This window comes from Argiope bruennichi, chromosome 9 (assembly GCF_947563725.1).
Source record: "Argiope bruennichi chromosome 9, qqArgBrue1.1, whole genome shotgun sequence".
In the NCBI taxonomy this organism is placed as follows: Eukaryota; Metazoa; Arthropoda; class Arachnida; order Araneae; family Araneidae; genus Argiope; species Argiope bruennichi.
Genome location: NC_079159.1, coordinates 13,705,855 through 13,725,651, shown reverse-complemented (window position 1 = coordinate 13,725,651; position 19,797 = coordinate 13,705,855). Strand labels below are relative to the sequence as shown.

General features: G+C 26.1%; 2 protein-coding genes across 5 annotated transcripts in view; one reads left to right on the top strand and one right to left on the bottom strand.

Annotated features, from left to right (window-relative positions):
• Positions 1–204: 204 nt before the first annotated feature.
• LOC129984282 (39S ribosomal protein L21, mitochondrial-like) lies at positions 205–13,814 on the top strand. 2 transcript variants are annotated; one of them, XM_056094134.1, is made up of 6 exons: positions 205–323; positions 2,098–2,265; positions 3,826–3,989; positions 7,053–7,105; positions 9,171–9,271; positions 13,641–13,814. In XM_056094134.1, exons 1-6 carry the CDS (start codon positions 293–295, stop codon positions 13,745–13,747), a joined length of 624 nt encoding a protein of 207 aa, XP_055950109.1. In that variant the 5' UTR covers positions 205–292; the 3' UTR covers positions 13,748–13,814. The 2 variants fall into 2 exon arrangements, with proteins under 2 accessions (XP_055950109.1, XP_055950110.1); XM_056094135.1 differs by lacking the exons at positions 9,171–9,271; positions 13,641–13,814 and adding an exon at positions 7,357–8,056.
• Positions 13,815–15,039: 1,225 nt separating this feature from the next.
• LOC129984531 (adenylate cyclase type 2-like) overlaps positions 15,040–19,797 on the bottom strand; it is a 126,587-nt gene continuing 121,829 nt past the window's right edge. For 2 of the 3 annotated variants that reach the window (XM_056094432.1, XM_056094433.1), the window contains 2 exons: positions 17,575–17,699; positions 15,040–15,231 (listed from right to left, as the gene is read on the bottom strand). In XM_056094432.1, the coding sequence (XP_055950407.1) occupies positions 15,076–15,231; positions 17,575–17,699 (281 nt within the window). In that variant the 3' untranslated portion in view covers positions 15,040–15,075. The remainder of the gene's footprint in view (positions 15,232–17,574; positions 17,700–19,797) is intronic. The other variant, XR_008785498.1, reaches the window with a different exon arrangement.

The following is a 19,797-nucleotide window of genomic DNA, read 5'->3' as shown; positions in this document are numbered from 1 at the left end:
GGTGGTCAAAGAATATCGAAAATTATTTGTGTATTTTTTAATAAAATACCTTATGATATTAACTTATTAACATTCTCGTTTCCCTTCATCTTCAAGATTTAGAGTATATAATTATTCCTATTTTATTGTGCTTTAATAGCAGTAAACAGTCAGACACTTAAACAAGGTAAGAACCTTACAGAATTGACTGTAACCGTGTTTATTTAAATAAAAACAGAATTATGGCATGGTAAATAAACGCCGAACGAAAATTGTTTTCATTTTGTAATTGTACTTTTTTTAAATTAAAAAAATGAATTTTATAAGGAGATTTAATATTAATTGTAAGTATTGTTTAATCACTGACATTTTTAAAGTTTCTGCATGAAATAATATTAAGGTTATATAAGTTACGAATTGAAATAGGCAATTTTCTCTTTTTACAAGATATTAATAAAGTATATATATTTGAAAAATGATTTTTAGAATATTTTAAAACCATTCTTTTATCATAAAATTTTATAATTTTTATTTAAATTGATTTATAAAAATTTAAAACTCGAATTATATAAGATCTTTTTTGTTTTATTTTAGAAAATTTTTATTTGAAAGTAGTTTTTAAGAAGGAATCACTTAAATCGAAATTTCATTATATGCTACACCTGAATTAAATATTTTAAGTTTACCTTTTTGTGTGTGCTTTGTTATATTTTGCATTTCAAGTTTCTTTATTATAGTTATTTACTGTATGAATTTCTTACCTTTAAAAACTGTGCTATTTTATCATTGGGAAATTTCGCTTGCATTTTATGTTAGATTTTTATCAATAAGTTGCAATCTATATTGCTTGCTAATATGCATGAGAAAATTACCTTCATGTGCAAAGTTTTCTGAAGTAACTGAAGGAAAGTTTCTGAAATTCAAGTTGATTTCATGTATGTTCTTTACCTTCAGAAACACAAACACCTGGAAGTAATGAGTATGAATTGAAAAATTATAATAAATAGTGATTTTTTTTTTTAAAAATTGGTCCTTAGAAATTTCTGAATATTTAATGCTTGTATTTAATGTAAAAGCTGTAGAAATCATTTCAAATTTTGCATTAAAAATAATTATCACTACTTTTAATTGGAGCAGCTGATAAACTTTCAAAATATGTACTTGCTACTAACTAAAATTATCAATACTCCAGAATTTATATAATGTTTCATTTTTTTTTCCAGTTATATAACTTAGGATATGTCACTGTTTTCCTGACTATATTTAAAGAAAGAATTTACCTATAAAGTATTGTATTTGATATTTGATGTAGTGGGAATTCTAATCATATTTCATGTAGCATGTTGAGATCTATGAGTTGCGGATTCATGCTGAAAGAAATTGTGTCTCTATCTGTTGATCAATGAAAGCTTGGAAAACAGCTAAGGAGGAAGTCTGGCTTTGTTTTAATATATACTAGTAGAATTGCTTTTCTAAAGAATTTGCATGATAAATTGTGTTTCATTTGAAGAAAGACTTCTAGTATCTTGATTCAGTTTTTGCTGGTTAAAGAATGAAATCATCTGATTAAGTAAGGTAGTGAGCATAACTTTTTTGCTCCACTTCATGTTCCTTAACAATTTTATATCTTATTTTATTAGTATGTTAACTTCTATAGTGAAACTCTATATTGAAAATAGAAGTTAATTGATTTTGTAAAACTTGTTCTATTCATAAGGCTCATAAAAACACATGGCATTATTATGATAATGCGGTCACTCATAGATTTCTGTATGGTATCAACTTGTGTTTTCTGTGAGAATGTACTAGAATTGCAATACAAAAATTATAAATGCAAAATTGTTTCATCTGTAGTAGAACCAAGAAGTTTGCTATACTTTTGCTGACTTACATGCTATGAAGTTATTCCTTAATTTTTCTTTAAGTTGTAATCTGAATTGTATCTTATATACTTCAATGATTAATATATGATCATTTGAAATATATAATATATCTGTATTTCAATATCCTTTTTTTAGTAATGCATTATATATTATCATTGTTTTTCATGTGCTTATTTTTGGTGAAGCTCTTTTCTATCTAGCAAAATATTATATTGTTTTTCTATGATTTTCCTAGGTATCAGAAATATTTCAAGACTTACTTCAGAAGCTCTACTCAAAAAGCACATAATTCAGCCTGTATATATTTCAAAACAAATTGCTTATAGAAAAAATTCAAGTTATGTTTCATCTGTTTCAACAGATCCTGATGCTAAATTGGCCAGAGATGAACAAATTTCTGATGGTAATTGTATCTAGTTTTCTATAAAAGTTTAAAGCCCAAACATGAAAACATAGGTGTAATTTTCATAAATAAATGCTATACAGCTACAAAGTGATTACTTTTTTAAAAATAGGTTTTTATTTGTGAATGAATCGAAATATATACTAAACACTTTTTAATGTAAAATATATTCACCATTTGATTTTTATTAAATGCTGTTTTTAAAAAAATGAATTCTTGCATTAAGAAAAAAGTCCAATGTGATTTTTGTTACTAGTTTTATTTATATAGTTAATTACATTTTTAAACAAACTTTAATGTAAGTTTCAACTTATGTAAATTGAAACTTTTATTTTGGTTTTTTATATGATATCGAATTAATAATATGATTGTAATTAAGGCATAAAGAGAATTTAGCTCATTTTAATATTAATATTAAAGAGTTTTAACCCTTTCATTACTGACCCAGTCCAATCATAAACGCAAATTCTGTCCTGCCGAGCCAGTTTCTGTTTCAAATAAGTGTTGCAGGATATTAAATTAGGATATTCTTGGTGAAAATTCAATCACCTGTTTGAAACGAAAACTAGCCTGCCATGATAGAATTTCCAAGACTGGTTGGACTAGATCAATAATAAAAGGGTTAAAAATATATGTCTGCATAAATGTGTAAAATTTAAAAACTGAGAGATTTTACTCATTGAAATGTTGTTGTGTGTTAGGAGTTTTTGGCAAAAGAGCTGGTACTGGTTAAACTGCACCAAACTTCTAATTACAAGAAGCAATAGTGTTTAAAAGATTTGCATGAGAATGCAGTCATTAATATAAGAAAATCAGTAAAATTATGAAATTTTTGATAACATTATAATGCATAAGTAATAAAAAGGAATTATAAAACACTAAATTTATCAGAACTTCATTGGTCTAAAAAAATCTTTTAAATCTACTGAATATCTAAAATCAACCTCATTAATCAAATAAAATCTTAATAATGGGGAAAAAAAGAACCTGTCTGTTTTTAAATAAACAACTCTACTCTGTCATTATTCGTAATTGCTAAAATTTAAAGTATATAATAAATATCAGTTTCTTGACATTATAATCTCTTTTGAAATGTCTCAAATGCTGCTAAATTTCTTGTAAAGAATATATATATAATTTTATAATCCTACTTTTACTTTGCTATATACATGTATAACTTGCTATAAACTGCTATATACATGTTGTAATAAAGCTTGAAAATATGATGTCACAGCAGGCACTTTGTATTAAAAGAATTTGTAAAAGCTTTGACAAATGAGAAGTTGTTGTGCATATATATGTTTTTTTTAAGTTTAAAACTCTTTATGCCATAAAAGTCATTTATTATATAATATGGAGAATTAACAATGCTACATGTTAGAGTCAAATTCTGCAGGAAATTTTGTTAAATAGAAAACTTGGTTAAATCAATACTTTGTAGTATTTAATTTTTAATGCTGTTATCCAAGTTTGTTTTATAACCTAATGGTATTTCTCTTTCACTGTTTTTGCAATTAGTTGATATAGTAAAAAAAAATCAGGATTAATTTTTATTTTCAGAAATTATTGGAAAAATCAATACGCATATCAAGGAAAAGACCCATGGGCGATTGTTTGCTATAATACATTTACATGAGAACAGGTACAAAATAACAAATGAAGATATAATTGCTGTAGATGCATATTTTCCTGCTAATATTGGAGATAAAATTTGTTTAGAAAAGGTTTGTAAATTAATTATTTTTTTAAGAATACTTTATGTGTAATTTTGGCATAAGCATTCTGCATATGTTTCTTAAATATATAGAATGAAATTGTAAACCATTATTTTTTAAAGAAAAAAAAAGTTAAATATTTTTAAAGTGTTAAGTTAAAAAATTGCCAAAATTTGGTTGATTAAATTTATTTGACTGATATTTAATTACTTACATATAATTATTAATAGAATTTTAATTTTTAATCCTTGCTTTAATTTAAAGTTATTTGAAATATTAAAAAAAAAAAGATTCAATTGAGAACTATGTTTATCATTATATTCATGCTAGCAAATGAATATGATTTATAGTCTTGCATCTCAAAAATATAGATTAATAATTAAAACTGTACTTTGTTAGATCCTTTAAAATGCTTGAAAACACTACATATTTTACCAATTTTGCTTTTCTAAAGTAGCTCTTAAATATTTTTTTAAAAACTTATTTTAATATTTGAGGCACTCGTCTGTTCCCATTTTCTTTTAATCCATGTGAAACATATAAACTTCATGAATTATATAAAATATGTGCATATTTTTGAAATGTGTCTATTACAATAATTAATTCATGAGAGATAAGAATTTAAAAACTTTAATTTTTAAGACAAGAGATTTAAAGTTTTTAATTACATTTCAATTGAAATATATTCATATTTGTGAAATCAGTCTATATCAGCCATATCCTTTTGTCACAATCTCATATAGTAAAAACAAATTTATGCTATCATAATATTTCAAACTCCAATGTTGGGCACTGACTAAATAAATAAAATCTGTGTCAGTAAAAAAATAAAAATAAATGTGTATTTCTAACTACAGTATAAGAAAAGTTGAAGACAATATAGTAAAATTATTTTTCTTTACTGATACTTTGTATTTCTCTCCTGCTATCATCTTTTTTACTTTTTGAGATATCTTACTCTCTATAATTAATTTCATAATTGATCAAAGGTAATACTAATAATTCTTAATTGGGCTGGAGACTTTTTTTTTTTTTTTTTTTCTCATAAGAGAAGCAATTTCTTACATTATTAGTAAATGCTTCTAAATTAACAAATAATTTCTTCGTCAATTTTTGAATATTTTTAGACATGATTGTCTGAAAATGCTTATAAAATTCAACCAAATGCCTTCACAAAATTTTATTTTCAAGTCTTCAGCATTATATCTAAAATTGTCGAATACACAAAAAAACTTTTCTTTCAAAGATTTTAAATCTTTTTTCATATTCAGTTTTAATACTCAAAATGTTTTGAGCATGTTTTCAATTCAATACACTTTTCTAATCCCAATTCTTTAAATCTGCATTTTTCAACTCAATACCAAATTTTTTAAAAATTTAATTATAAAACTTTTATTAAAAATTTTGTTTTATGTTGCTATTTTTATATTAATCTTCATTTCAGTTTTACATTTTTGATAGGCTAATAAAAGCAAATTATGATATCATATACTAACTGGTACTCATCATTATTAATAAATACATTGGTAAATTGAATAAACTAAATTTGCATCACGATTTAATAAAAATAGAAATTTTGTGATGACTTTTATCTTTTTTTTTAAATTGTCAATAAGTATATCCCTAAATGCTAGCTTCTAAGAACATTATGTTGAGATTTGATCTTTGTTGTGCTGTTTAAATTTCATTAATTAATTTTAAAAATTCTTTTAGTTGAAAATATTTTTAATTTTTTAAAATTTAGCATTTAAATTTTATAGATGTCTACTTATTAACCTGTTAGCTCTTAATTTATATTAGAGAGAGTTATATAACTGTCTCCTAAATTATCTTCAAAACTCCAAAATTAAGTTGAACAGAATCAAATATTGTCCCACATTTTTTGAGGAAAATTTTCAAAATTCGACAATTTTCATTCTTAAAACTTTCTTATTGATATACTAGCCAATATTTTTAACCCTTTAAATACACTTGACATATCAAAATTTCATGCATTTGTTTGAAATTATTATTTTTATGACATTAATTGCTTTAAGTTCTTTCTATCTCACATTTATATATCATGAATAATATAAAATAAACGAATCCTTGCACAAAATTTTCTAATTTTGCTTACATCAAAAAATTAAAATGTACTCCAAATCCATAAAATGTGTTAAATAAAAATGTATACCTAAAGCAGTCATCAAATTGTGATATAAATTAGCGTAGTATCATTTACAAATATGTGAACTTTTGTTAAAATTATTGTATATGCAAATTTTTCTACTGGAATCAAGTCCCATAATACCATAGTGCTATTATAAATGTAGCTACCCATTTCATCTGAGTTTTGCAGTATTGTAAATTTGTTTTCAAATTTCTCATGTAAACTACTTATATACTAAGCACAATCTTTTATTTTTTTTTTTTTTTTTTTCATTTTCTTTAAACAATAAGGCAGTAAACAAAATAATACAATTAATTTAAACATGAAAACAGTATGAACTTAAACATGAAGTATGATATTAAAAAATTATGGAAAATATTGTTTAAAAATTGCTAAGTTAAAAAAAAAATTACTTGACAAAAATTTCATAAATTGAAAAATAATTTCTAAAATATTAAAATTGTACAAAATGTCATTGTTTTGTAATAATGTTTTTGGAAATTTTTGCTAAAACCCTCCTAAAATTTTGCGTATGCACATAGACATCTTTTTCTTTATTATTAGTAGATATATTAATCGATTGTTTAAATAATAGTAAATGATCAAAAAAATAAAATTTATTTTTGAATTTCTTACATTTCTTAAAGATAATTTTTTAAAGTGATGGTTCTTTGATTTAGAACTTGGCTAATGAATGATATAAACATGATTAAAATAATTTAGAAATTATGAAATCCACCTTAGCTTGTTAGACAAAGAAGAAGAAAAAAATGTTTTCAGTTTAACTACAAAGAGGAAATGTAACAGTCCAACAAATAAAATGTTGGGCAGTAAAAGGGTAATGTAAAGTAACTCTTTTTTAGTGTTATAATAATTTATCAATGATAAGGAAATAATGTTTTATTTATATGCTTATTTTTTAGATTTTACTTGTTGGGTGTTCTGATTTCACTCTTTTGGGGCGACCTCTTTTACAGTAAGTTGTTTGAACTATCAAATACAATAATAAGGTTTCATTCTTTTAGGTTGCTATTTCATTTTTTTTTAAATTAATTCAATTTTCACTGTTATTCTATTTTCTGCATTCTATAACTTTCAAACTGCTTAAACTATATTAATAAAATATTCATTTTATTAATTACTAATCAATTGATGTTAAATAGTATGCTCCAAACATGCTAATGCTTAGTTAAATTTGCTAAATCAGTATTTTTTCTTTTTAATTAGGCATTTCAAATTTTTTACATCTTCTGTTTGTGAACATCAAACAGGGGTGTTTGTGCTCCGGGGAAACCCCGGAATTCCGTGGATTTTGAACTTCGATACCCGGAAATTCAGGGGATCGTCGTTCAAAAGGAAGTAGGAATAATAATGAATTATTTATTTTGATCTGGATAATTTTGTTTGCTTTGAAAGCAGAAAACGCAAGGTCAGTGTGTGTGGTGAAAACTTTTCCTTTCTTTCTCCAAAGGCAGTGATAATGCGTGAAAAGGGGGGAAAAACTTCTTTTTTGTTCTTTCCTTATTTCGAGTTATGACTCATTCCCCTGGTTCTCGGACTTTCTCTTCTGGATTCTTTTCGGCAAGTAGGCGCGGCAGAAAAAAAAGGGAGAGACTTCGTTTGACCAGATGTGCAATGTGTGACCTGGGTTCAAAGGTCTTAATTTTGCAAAATTAATGGTTATTAATTTTACAAAAAAAGTAATTTATTGAACTTTTATAATTAGGTCATTCAATACTTCATAATTGTAATTTTTCATTTCTCTCTCTCTCCCCCCCCCCTTCTCGAAACTCCAAAATGTCGGTAGTAAGTCCGTAAAAGTTTCAGGGGATTTTTTGGGGTCCCACAAACACCCCTGATCAAACTATTATTAACACATTTGAAAATTTGTGCAGTTTTCTGTTTCTTCTCTCTCTGTCTTTTTTTTTTTTAAATAAAACATTGTACCACATAATTATACAAAATTATATTCGAATTTTCATAGATAGTTAAAAGTTATAAATTCATATAAAGTTTTAGGAATTGTGGAATAAATATCTGAAATAGAATTTTAAGTAATTGGTAATATGCGTGCTATTTTAAACTTAATATGAAACATCTCACTTAAAAATAATTTATCTTTTAAATTAGTTAATGAATGAATGAATGTATGTATTGTATTGTTTTAAAAGATTTGGCTTATACTTTTACTACCTTTTGAATGAGCCTTCTTTGTATTATATTTTATTATTATATTTATTTTGTATCATTTGTTACATTAATAAGTAATATCATAACAAAGATAATTTTTGGTTTAAAAAATTAAAATTGTTTTAAGACAATTTAAGATTTTAAATTTTCAGTCATGAAGAAAATAATCTTTTAGGTAATATTCTAAAATATTAAAAAGTTGTAACTTTTGAACAATGTTTTTTTTGTTTGAATTTAAAATGATGCATTAAGATTTAACTTATGAATGTAATATAGCATATTTCTTATGAAGATTTTTTTTTATATGTATGAAATATTATATTTTATCCAAGATCGTTAAAAAATCTTAAAGGACTTTTTACAATAAATTGTTGCAGAACTTATTCTAGTTTAATATTCAATTTTTCCTTAATTCAGATATTATTAGAATCATGTTTTCAATCTTTTAAATTTCTAATCATGAATGAAGAAATCATATTAGCTATTTGCTGTCATTATCCCTGAAATTGAAACAAAATGAACATACTTTATCTTAAGATAGTTTCACTTTTTGTACAATGCTCCTTTTGTTTATCTATTTTGTAATTTGATAATATTTTTTAGACAAACAGGTAATGTTTAAAAAATAACTATAAAAAAATGACAAACTAGAAATATTAAAAAAAGTGAAATAAGATGTGAAATTTTAAATATAAGGAAGGGACAAAAGTTCACTTTCTAAATTGTTTTGTTTACATTGCCTCTTTTGCAAATTATTTTTAGTATCAAATATAAAAAAAGAAAATGAAATTCTTCAGCATTAATTAATAATTTAATACATTTTATTCTATTTCTGATATATATATTTCCAGTAAAGATTTGGTCCGTATTGAAGCTACAGTTATAGAAAAAACTTTTATAGTTCCCAGACCTTTATATAGGCATGGTCGAGTGGGCTATAAGAGATTACATTGTGAGTATATCTTTTTGTTCAATATCATTTGATGGATTTTTAAGTTATTATTTTAAAATATTTAATTAAAATTACATATTTTGCATTAATGAGTTTCCTTTATGTAGAAATTAATAAAAAAAACTTTAATTACCATTTTAAATACCAGTTTTCAGACGCAAAAAAAAAAAAAAAAAAAAAAAAATCTCAGGTGAAATACATGTATATAGTACTGTTTTTCAAAATGATTCATTTTTTAGGAACACACAATAAGATTATTGCATTTCATCTTTCAGAACTTTAATTGCTATTCTATTTATTGTGTATCATCATATTATATAATTGAAAAAGTTTATAATAAGGGAATTGAAGTATATGAACTCTCACTTGAATGATTTTAATATTATCATCAAATGGCTAGTTATGTTTTTTAGTAATTAAATTAATATAATTATTTTTACTTTGTTTTAATTACTATGCAAAAATTGTCTCTAGATTTTAAAAAAATGGGGAATTAAGTGAACAAAAGTATTTTTGGCATGCTCTAGAGTTTTGATAAATTCTTCCTCTATTTTATAAGTCTAGAAATTTTTTATTTATTGTAAGGTTAATTTACTGAATCATAAATTCATTCATTCAAGTTTTTTTTTGGTCATGATAATTAATTTCACAACATAAATGAGAATTTTTTATTTAACATTTAAATACTTTTTATAACTTTAATTAATATTATATACTAATCAGTACTCGGTGCATTGCTGCCGCAGAAGAAATAATTTTGGAAATATTATTTGAAATTTAAAGTAGCTATCTCATTTAATTAGGGATGCTAGAAAGAATGATATTTATTTTCTTGTTGACAATGAAAGCATTCATTGAAATTTAATGATATATATAAAAAAGAAGTATAAATATTTTTTTTTTTTTTTTTTTTTTACTTTATTGCCCAAGTGCTTTAGGTTAGACAGTATTTTTTGTTTTTTCATCTTCAGCAAAAACAAATAAATTTCTTGGATGTCTGACTCATAAGCATCCAGCTTGCAGCTGGCCATGTGAAAAAACATGGATTTTGTAGGTTCAATCTGCACACTTGAAGTGACTCACCATGTGTCTTGTTGATGGTTATCGAGAATGCAGGTCGAATGGGCAACTGCAGTTATTTGAAATCAAAAGGCATGTCAATGGGAATAATAGAAATGAGTAGAAGGAGCAAATCTTTTCCAATCAATTTTCAATTTAAAATAGTTGCCTCGCTTCTTGCCACATATTGGTTTTTTTTAATTCTGATGCGTTTGATCAGGTAGTAAATAAACGTTGTCTTTCGATTCTTGCTCTGTATTGATCTTGAGATTCTGAAGCACTTTCATTGCTTGCTTGTCATTCCTTGTTTGTTTAAGAAGCTCAAATTGGCTTATTTGTTTGTGCTGCACTGATAGATCTATTAAGTGACGAACGTTTGGGGACATATTTTTTTTGTCAAAGCAATAAACATATGTGCTTGTATAATTGAAATATCGTGTGTCGATTCACTAAATAAATAGAAAAATTACTGTTTTTCACTCTGAAACAGATAACTCTGATAAACTCTGAATGATATGTGCATTTGCTGCACACTGAATGACAGTATCCTGTGTAGATGACTATACATCAATGAGAAGAAAAAAATTAATGCTTGCACTAAATATTTTTGATTTCATTTCACTGACATTGATTGGCATCATTCATAATAATTTTATTTTGTTTGATATATGTGTGTATATGACTCCGAATGACATGTGTCGCTTACTGTTTGCCTTTTGTCAATTTTAAAATATAACTTTCGCACAAGTGCAAGCAATAAGTTGGCAAAGTTTCATCGCAATTAGTTAAATGGTATGGCAGCGCATAAGATACGAACAAACAAAAATTAATTTTTATATATTAGATAAAAATATTGAAAAGCATTTACCACTCTTTTCTAATTCTATTCTTTGTAAATAATTGTCTGTTATTCAATCAACTGCAATAATTTCTATTCAATATCAGTATTAACTCTTGCATTTCCATAGCAGCAAATGAACTAGTACATTCATCCTATAGCTGCTTGACATTTATTCTCATTTGAGTGTACATAAAATGGATGGGAAAGAAAAGTTTCAATTTATTTGAAGACAAAATCAAACATTTTTATCTGCACTTTGCTTGATCATGTGATCTTGATCACTGAACTTCTTCCAATGGATTGGAATTGTTTTATGGTTAATGTTTAGATCCTTAATGATCTAATAATAAATCATGATCCAGTTTTGATCTGCTTTCTCTAGAATTTCATTGACCTTTTCATAGATTATCTGATAAGAAAAGAAATTCACTTTTGCTATATGAATTTTAAAACTAAAAACATTTGAATCTGCTGTGTCGGCTTTTAATAAAATCATGATATATTCTAATATAACTGGAGTACCCTTTTAAATATTTGAAAAAAAAAAATTTCCCCAGCTCTGTAATTTTAAGATAAACTTTTTTCTTTTAATAAAGAAATTTTGCTTGGCTTCTTTGAAATTGCAGCTTTATTATAAAAGTAAATATTTCATTTTTTTATTGTTTGATAAAAAATATCAAATATATTCATTATCACTTAATTTCTAAGACATGTACTATGTTTTAAAAAAAGCTCATTCCACTATCCAAAATGAAGACTATTAAAATTAAATTAATTTTAAAAAGTATTTATAAAAGTTATGTAATATTTCCATTTTAAATAAGAATTTATATGTAATAAAAGTGAGCAAAGTTTGGTTAATCTTAGACTTTCTGAAAGTGTATTTTAATATTCATTGGTTTGTATTTTTATTCTTTATTCCCTTTTACAATAATTATATTCTGTAAACATTTTTTTTTTTCCTGTTTTAGAATTTTAAAAAAAAAAATCTTATTCATATACTTATTTTTTTTATTTCTTATCAGTAGTTAAATTTCAAATTTTGGATTTTTCCATCTGCAAATTTAAGAAATTAATGTAAAAATAAATGAAATATTTCAGGCCATTGGGAAAACAATCCTAATATAGTACAAAATCAAATAGATAACATCTCTTTGTTTTGGTTTTCCATTTTATAATTCAATATATGGCTATAAAATTGTGTTAAAATAATAGGCAATCAAAAAGTAACCAAATTTCTTAAAAAATACATTAATTATTTTTGCTATTTATTATAATTATCTTATTGTATAATATATTAAAATATTTCAATAATAGGGAGGTACAATCCGTTTATATGGCTAGGAAAATTGCTGCTTCATGGTAATTTGAGTGCATCACTTTAAAGTCACTTGCTAAAGAAAAATAACTCTAAATGAAATATGGCTTTACTGATATTCATAGATGTACCTTAAATCAACATTTAAGACATTATTTAATCAAAAACCCTCTAATCTCAAAGCAAAAATACAGTAGCTTTGAATGATGCTTGACATTTTTTTAAATCATATCTGGGAAATATGGAGCTTGTAGAGCAATATATGTTTATTTATTTATTATTTTTATTATTTGTTAAAAATTCACAACTAGTAATTGCATTATAAGAAGGCACAGCTTCATAGTGTAAGACCTATGAATACTCTTGCTACAGTTCAAGTAGTTTTTGATGGAGTAATTTGTGGAATTATTTAATCATTAATATCTTTAATTTTTAAATTATAGTCGCCAAGCAATTTTCTGATGTGCTTTACATGTTAATGATTGTTTAAAGTTCATGGCTTATTAGAATGTTATTCATTTTTTCAATAATTTTATAGCTTTCAAATAATTGCTTTTTAATAAAAAGTTATCTGTAAAGACTTTTTACAGTTTTATATTTTTTATACCAAAAATTGCATTGAAAATTCAAAATTCTCACATCTTTAAAAATAAATTTATTTTTAAATAATAAGATGAAATCAAATGCTTAAGTGTTGCCTAATTTTTATATATGTCATGAAAATTTTTCATAAGTTCACTAATAATTTATATTATAGATGTATTTTAAATGAAGAATGCTTATTCCCAATAATATATACATTGCTGCCTATATTAATTTTAGTCTGTAATATAAATTGATTTTTTTTTTGTCTCTTTAGTAATTTTTGGCTATGAAGATATTTTGAATTTATTCTTTATATTGAGTCTCTTATAGTGAAATTTCTTTAAAATTATGTATAAAAGTATATGGTAATGATTTAATGATAGAGGATGATGATTAACTCATATAATCTTATATTAGTTAAAACTGATAAAGAAATTTGCCCTGTATGTGTTCTGTGTCCATTTCAGTTATTACATAAAATATTATTTGTTTTCTGTGAAAAGATTAAATATTCTATTTAATCGCTTTTGTTAACACTTATTAAAACTACGTACATTTTTTTTCAGGGTTTAGAACACCATATACCTTAATTAGAATAAATAGTATAGATTTTAAACATTCATTGGATGAGCTACCTGAAGTAGAAGGCCTTCAAGATCGTGTCATTTATTAAATCTCATTTGTTACTCTTACAATCATAGTTTTTGTAAATAAAAAACAATAAACGCTTTTAATATGTGCTCCATTGTTCTTTAATGTTTTATTAACAGAATTAAAATGTATCTAAGTCTTTTTTTTATATGAAGAGAAAAAAAAATTTATAATTTGAAATAAATATAATTTTTTGTATGTATTCCTGCATAAAAACCAAAATAATATTATTATAGTTTCTCAGATTGGTATCTTAATTTATAAACAAATGCAGATAATGTTTTGAAATGCAAATTAAGTTTGCATAAATTATGTTTTTGTATTTAATTGATTTTATGGGTTTTTATTTCTTCCTTTTTTTAAAATGAAATTTTGATACCATTTTTCCTGCATTCACCCATCACTATGGGTTTAATATGTTCAAAGAAGAGATAATGGATTTTTTACAAAATAGAACTTTAATGAAATTTTTTTCACTGCTTTTATATAATTTTATAAGGTAAATTTGAGTATAAAGACAACCAAATTTGTAACTTATATATAAATTTATTATGATGAAATATTTATTCATTGTTATTTATTTAATTCAGTAGCTATAATGATTCAATTCATTAACTAAAGAACAAAAAGGCATAATTTAACAACATTTTATGAATATAAAATGTCGTTAAATTATTAAACATTTTGACATGAATTTAAGTAATCGAATGATAGAATAATTTGTATTTGAATTGAATACAATTTTGAATATTTTATATATACTATTTAATTGATATATACTATTCAATTTAGTAAAAAATCAATGCATTGCCTTAAACTAGACAATTTATTTAATGCTATTTTAACCAATATTCAAAATATCTTATAATGATTTTAAATTCATTGTAACAGTATTATTTTAACTGTTAATCCTAAAATTAGTGTGTTTCTTTATATTTTGTTTTAATTCTTACTTAATATAGTAATCAATTGTAATTCAACTGCAAAAAAGTGAATTTAAGTTGAGATGTTTCCTTTTAATGTAATTCTTGGTGAAGTTATATTTGTCACAGGCAGACAGATATTTTCCAAAAATGTGTTTTTCGAATTCTTAGATATCTGAAACGAGGAAACTCTTCAAAATCTCGAGTTCGAATTTTTTGCCGCTTACAGTACTTTCTCTATACTACGTACACGAGAAAGTAAAAGTGATTATTTGCCTGTTTTTTATCAACGTCTTGCTTCATTAATCTGAGTGACAGTTAGTGTATCTCGAAGAATCATAGTTAAATGAAACTGTTGAAATTTCTTTTTTCAAAATAATACAATCTAGATTCGTTTTTTACTGAGCAAACTTGAGCATTTATTTGATCAGAACACTGTGATTTGAATATGCGGTTCGTCATATGGTGTTTTCAGTAGGTAAGTTGTTAGTTCTCCCTTTCCTTTCACAAAGATTTCTCCCCTGCATTCACATTTATATGGAGAATCCGAAGCACACAGTAGATCGGCAACCTCCTTGGTGACCTGAAAGTATTTTTAAATCAGTCTTCATTTCAAAGATGGATTAAAGGAAATAGCCATCTTACAAATGAATTGTGCTGTGGGCAATTTTTTTTATTGCGTTTTTAATATCATTTAAACTAATTCCTATACTCAATAATAGACTAAATTTTAATAAAATAACTGTAACCGGGAGGCTGTCATTCAATTATAACTTCCATGATGATTTAAAAAAAACATATAAAACACTACAGAGCAGATTGTTGAATCTAGGGTTATGAAATTTTGTAAGTACTTACTTTTGGGTAGTAGGTGCTCAATAAGAAAGGATTTAAATAATTTCGATTAGATTTTTAAATAAAGATGTTAATATTTTTAGGTAGACTAATTACTGCAATAATTCTCATGAAAGACTTTGGGAAAATTTCTTCAGTTCTTCACCAATCATGACCTCTAGAACCCCAAACCACCCTTCATTCAAAAGCTTATAACTAGAGTAATTTAATTTTGCTTGGATTTTAACTGGCTTGGAATTATGTTGTTAGAAATGTAAAAATCTCTGACGAGTTATAAATGGCCAATCTAACTCAAGGGGGTGGGGTGAAAATGATGTAGGTTGAAATTTTCATTTCGCTATAATTTTATTAATATTGAAGATAAAAAATTAAATCCGATTAGCCTAATTAGAGCTCCATTAAGATGAACAACTTTTGCCTTTTAAAGTTTTTCGATAACTGCAATATCTAGAAATTAGAGGCTGAAAATCTAGATCTAGAAATTAGAGGTTTCAGTGCAGAAAAACTATTTTTACACCACTTTCAAATAAAATTTTTAAACAAGCTTTTCGGTAATACTGCTTATATTTCTGCACCTTTTGTTCTCTAATTTTTAATAAACTTTTCTACATATCTTAACAACATCCTTCATAACGTCAATTACTGAATTTATATTCAGGTGTGTTATAATTTATACGCATATGACGATATTAGATACATTTTTTTGTACTCATTATTGCTGCTCTATGATCAAAAATAAAATTATAGATTAAAGCATTACTATACTACGATGTTTCGGATTAAAAGTGCAAATCGCCCCTTTTTTTTCCCTCTTGTAAAACGTCATTCCTTTACCACGGTACACAGACGTTTCCTTTTGTGCAAAATCACCTTTTGACTGTAAGGTTTGCAATAAAGAGATGTACTTATATAAAACGATAACGTACGTGCCTCAGAAACCGCACTTATAACATACTGTCGACTGGCAACAACCAAATGTAACAAAATATCGTATGAATTTTAGACTGCTTCATTGAATATATTTGCAGCTGCATGGAATCGAGCATTTCGCTTAGCTAATCGATGGAGCTGCAAATCTTTTTAAATGTTTCGGAAAATATTTACCGTGTCACCAAAAAATCCATTGTCAGAGGAAAGAAGCCAAAAAGAAAGTTTAGTCGAGCGCAAAAAATAGACGTTACCGTCACCTGATGGACGATCGCTGACTTGTCTTTGGAAATTGATGTTCCTATCTTCCAAAACAATAATCTTATAAAGATTAGCTTTGTATCATTTTAAGATTTAAAAAAAATATTTATTTAATGAAATCAATATCATTTTTATCTCCTTGTTTTAACAATATTGTCGTGCAGATGAAGTAAGTATAAATAAACCGTGTGTTAATTAAAGTCAAAAATAGCACTCGCTAATCTCACCTCGAGATTTTATTCAAGGAACTAAACCTTACATCTGTTTTTATCCGCAAGACAAAATGACTCGAATCTTCCAGATTTAGAAAGATACAGAAATTATAAGAACATTCTAGAACAAACGAGAAATAACTGAAAGTAAAGCAATAGCCAAACAATTTTTAGGCAATTTGTCTGTAGTCAGATACAAATTGTTACTTCCAGTTCATAGCATTCTACTACTGAGCCACATAGTCCGCGCCAAATTAGAACAAGTTTCGTTACAGGATAGTTTAATTCAATTTGATACTGAATATTTTTTTAAATACTTATACTGGAATTTAAACTGATCCATCAAAACATCCAATCGTGCTCTTTTGCCAAATCATGAGTTGTCTAGTATAATTTTCTTTTCCGCTTTTACTTTATAAAATTTGCATTTTTTAATTTGTAGTATATTGATTCAATTTAATTCCTGTTTTTCAGTTCGCATCAAAATAACAAGGTGAATTTAAAAAAAATACATTTTATATTAATTATTTAAAACCTGAAAGGTTAATATCTAGGCGAACAAGTGGGTCGCCAAAGGCGGCTAGTGTATCACAATGCTTTAAGAATCAATTAACTTTTATAATAAAAGTTTTTTTTATGAAAGTTCTTGATTATGTACATATCAAACTTACCTGAATCCGCCCCGAAATCCCAGTGCTTTCCATTCTGCTGGCCACATTTACGGTATCTCCCCAAATGTCATATTGTGGCTTCACTGTTCCTACAACGCCAGCCATCACCGGTCCCACTGAAATACCTATGTAGAAAGGTGCTTCAAATGTATTTATTTTCCTCTAAAAGTTCCGTTTATTATCATGTATTTAATATTATCGTTTCATCTTTTCTTTATTTATAGTTCCACAATACGGATTTAAGATTGTTTACATTTTGTTATTAATTTTTTTAAAGATTTGCAGATAAACTTAATCTTTTTTGGATGAAAACACTTTTATGTCTTTCTTTAAAAAAATATGAGTTGTTATGAAACTTCACTAAAATTTCTTTATATTTTATTACTTTCTTGTATAAGTATTATAGAGAAATTATAGCAATGGTCAAAAAATTCAACTGGAAATTTTGATGAATCTTCACGTTGCAGATTACCCTGAGTTCGAAAAACACATTTTTTTAAAAATGTCCGTCTATTAGTTTGTCTGTCTGTCTATGACAAAGATAACTCAGAAACGCTTCGAGCTAGACTGTTGAAATTTAGTATACGAACTTTACACCATATCTACAATTAAATTTTGAATAAAATCTGTCCAAAGGAAGTCCGTCTGTTCAGTTTTTCGAACATAAGTTAACACGATCGCTACAAAACGAAGAGAGCTAAACAAATACGATTCGGTATACAGATTTAACATTTAAAGTGTCGGCACTTGCCAAATTTTGCCAAAATTCTAATTACATGTTGACTGTCTGTCGGTCTGTACTTTCAGAAATATAAATGCGAAAATTAAAAAAAGCAATGACTTAAATACATCAAATTTGGTATGGGATTGTGTGACTACAAGTGCAGTTTTGTTTCAAATTTTGGTTTCAATCGGCTGCGAAAAACAATGCTTTTAAAGCGGAAATTCATTTTCGAATACTCTTAACTGCCAGGAATTAATCGCCAAATAATTCGCCAAGGATGGCACGACAGGTTCAGTAAAAATGCGAAATTAATGCCAAAAGTTAATATTTCGTAATTATTGTTCGCCAATGCCGTGTAAGGCGTTCTCTGGCATGACCAGTTTATTAGAGAATATGCGAGAAATGTTTTGGGCGACCATTCTCTCTGGTTTTTCAGAAGTATTATAATGAATATTTATGAAACCATAAAGGTTGAAGCTATTTCATATTAAATTAGCTGCTGACGATTATGTGGTTTAACGTCACATACAATAAAGTAAAAATATGTTTAGTATTAACACTCCAAGGCATGCTAACGACTTCCCAAATAAACGCATTCTTTTAACGTAATTATCGTCTGCGATTTAACTTTTCATTTAAATCGGAATATCATTGAATCAAACAAAGACTGCACAGAACGATTTCCTTATAATTATCAATTTTTCCGATAAATTAATCATAATTTTTATAGAATGTTTCAAAATTTAATTAAAAGGTGCGAGGGACATATAAGGGGTAAATAAATATATTTAAAATATATATAATATTTTTATTCAATGGAGAGGACTGAACAAAAGATAAAATAATCTTTTGGGCATATTAGAATATAGTTATTTGTTTAAAAAATATCTAATTAATTGACTGCCAAATGATTTTTACTAAAACTCTTTCTCATTTACAATACTTGTGTGCAAAATTCGAAGAAAACCTATTATTGAATTTAAATTTTTTATAGTATGTTTTCACCTTTATTTTAAACAGATTTGTAAATCTTTTAACTTTTTTGAAACTTTACTTTTAAAGAAATGAGAAGCTAACAATTACATATTAATATTGATACTTTTCTAATATGTCTAAATCAATATGTTTGTACCATACTGTTACGGAAATTATTCCGTTAAAATCGACGAGCTCTCTGTAGTAGGTACATGGTAACACAATGAACAGGCCTCAATAACCAGACGCATACAGCCGAGACGCACACAGGCAATACACAGCAGCACACTTTTGTACAAATAGCAGCTCACAAGTAGTAATCGGTAGTAACAACAACCACAGCGCACAAGTCACAGCGGCCAGAAAAAACTCAGCTGGTGGGGGTAATCCACGTAATCCTCTATAGTCTCTTCAAACGCCTCACTTTAGCTGTACTCAACTGTCGACTCATTACTTTATGAGTGCTACTCAGCGCACACGACTCGATGCTGCTTCAATACTTGTCTCCAAAACTCGGCGCACGG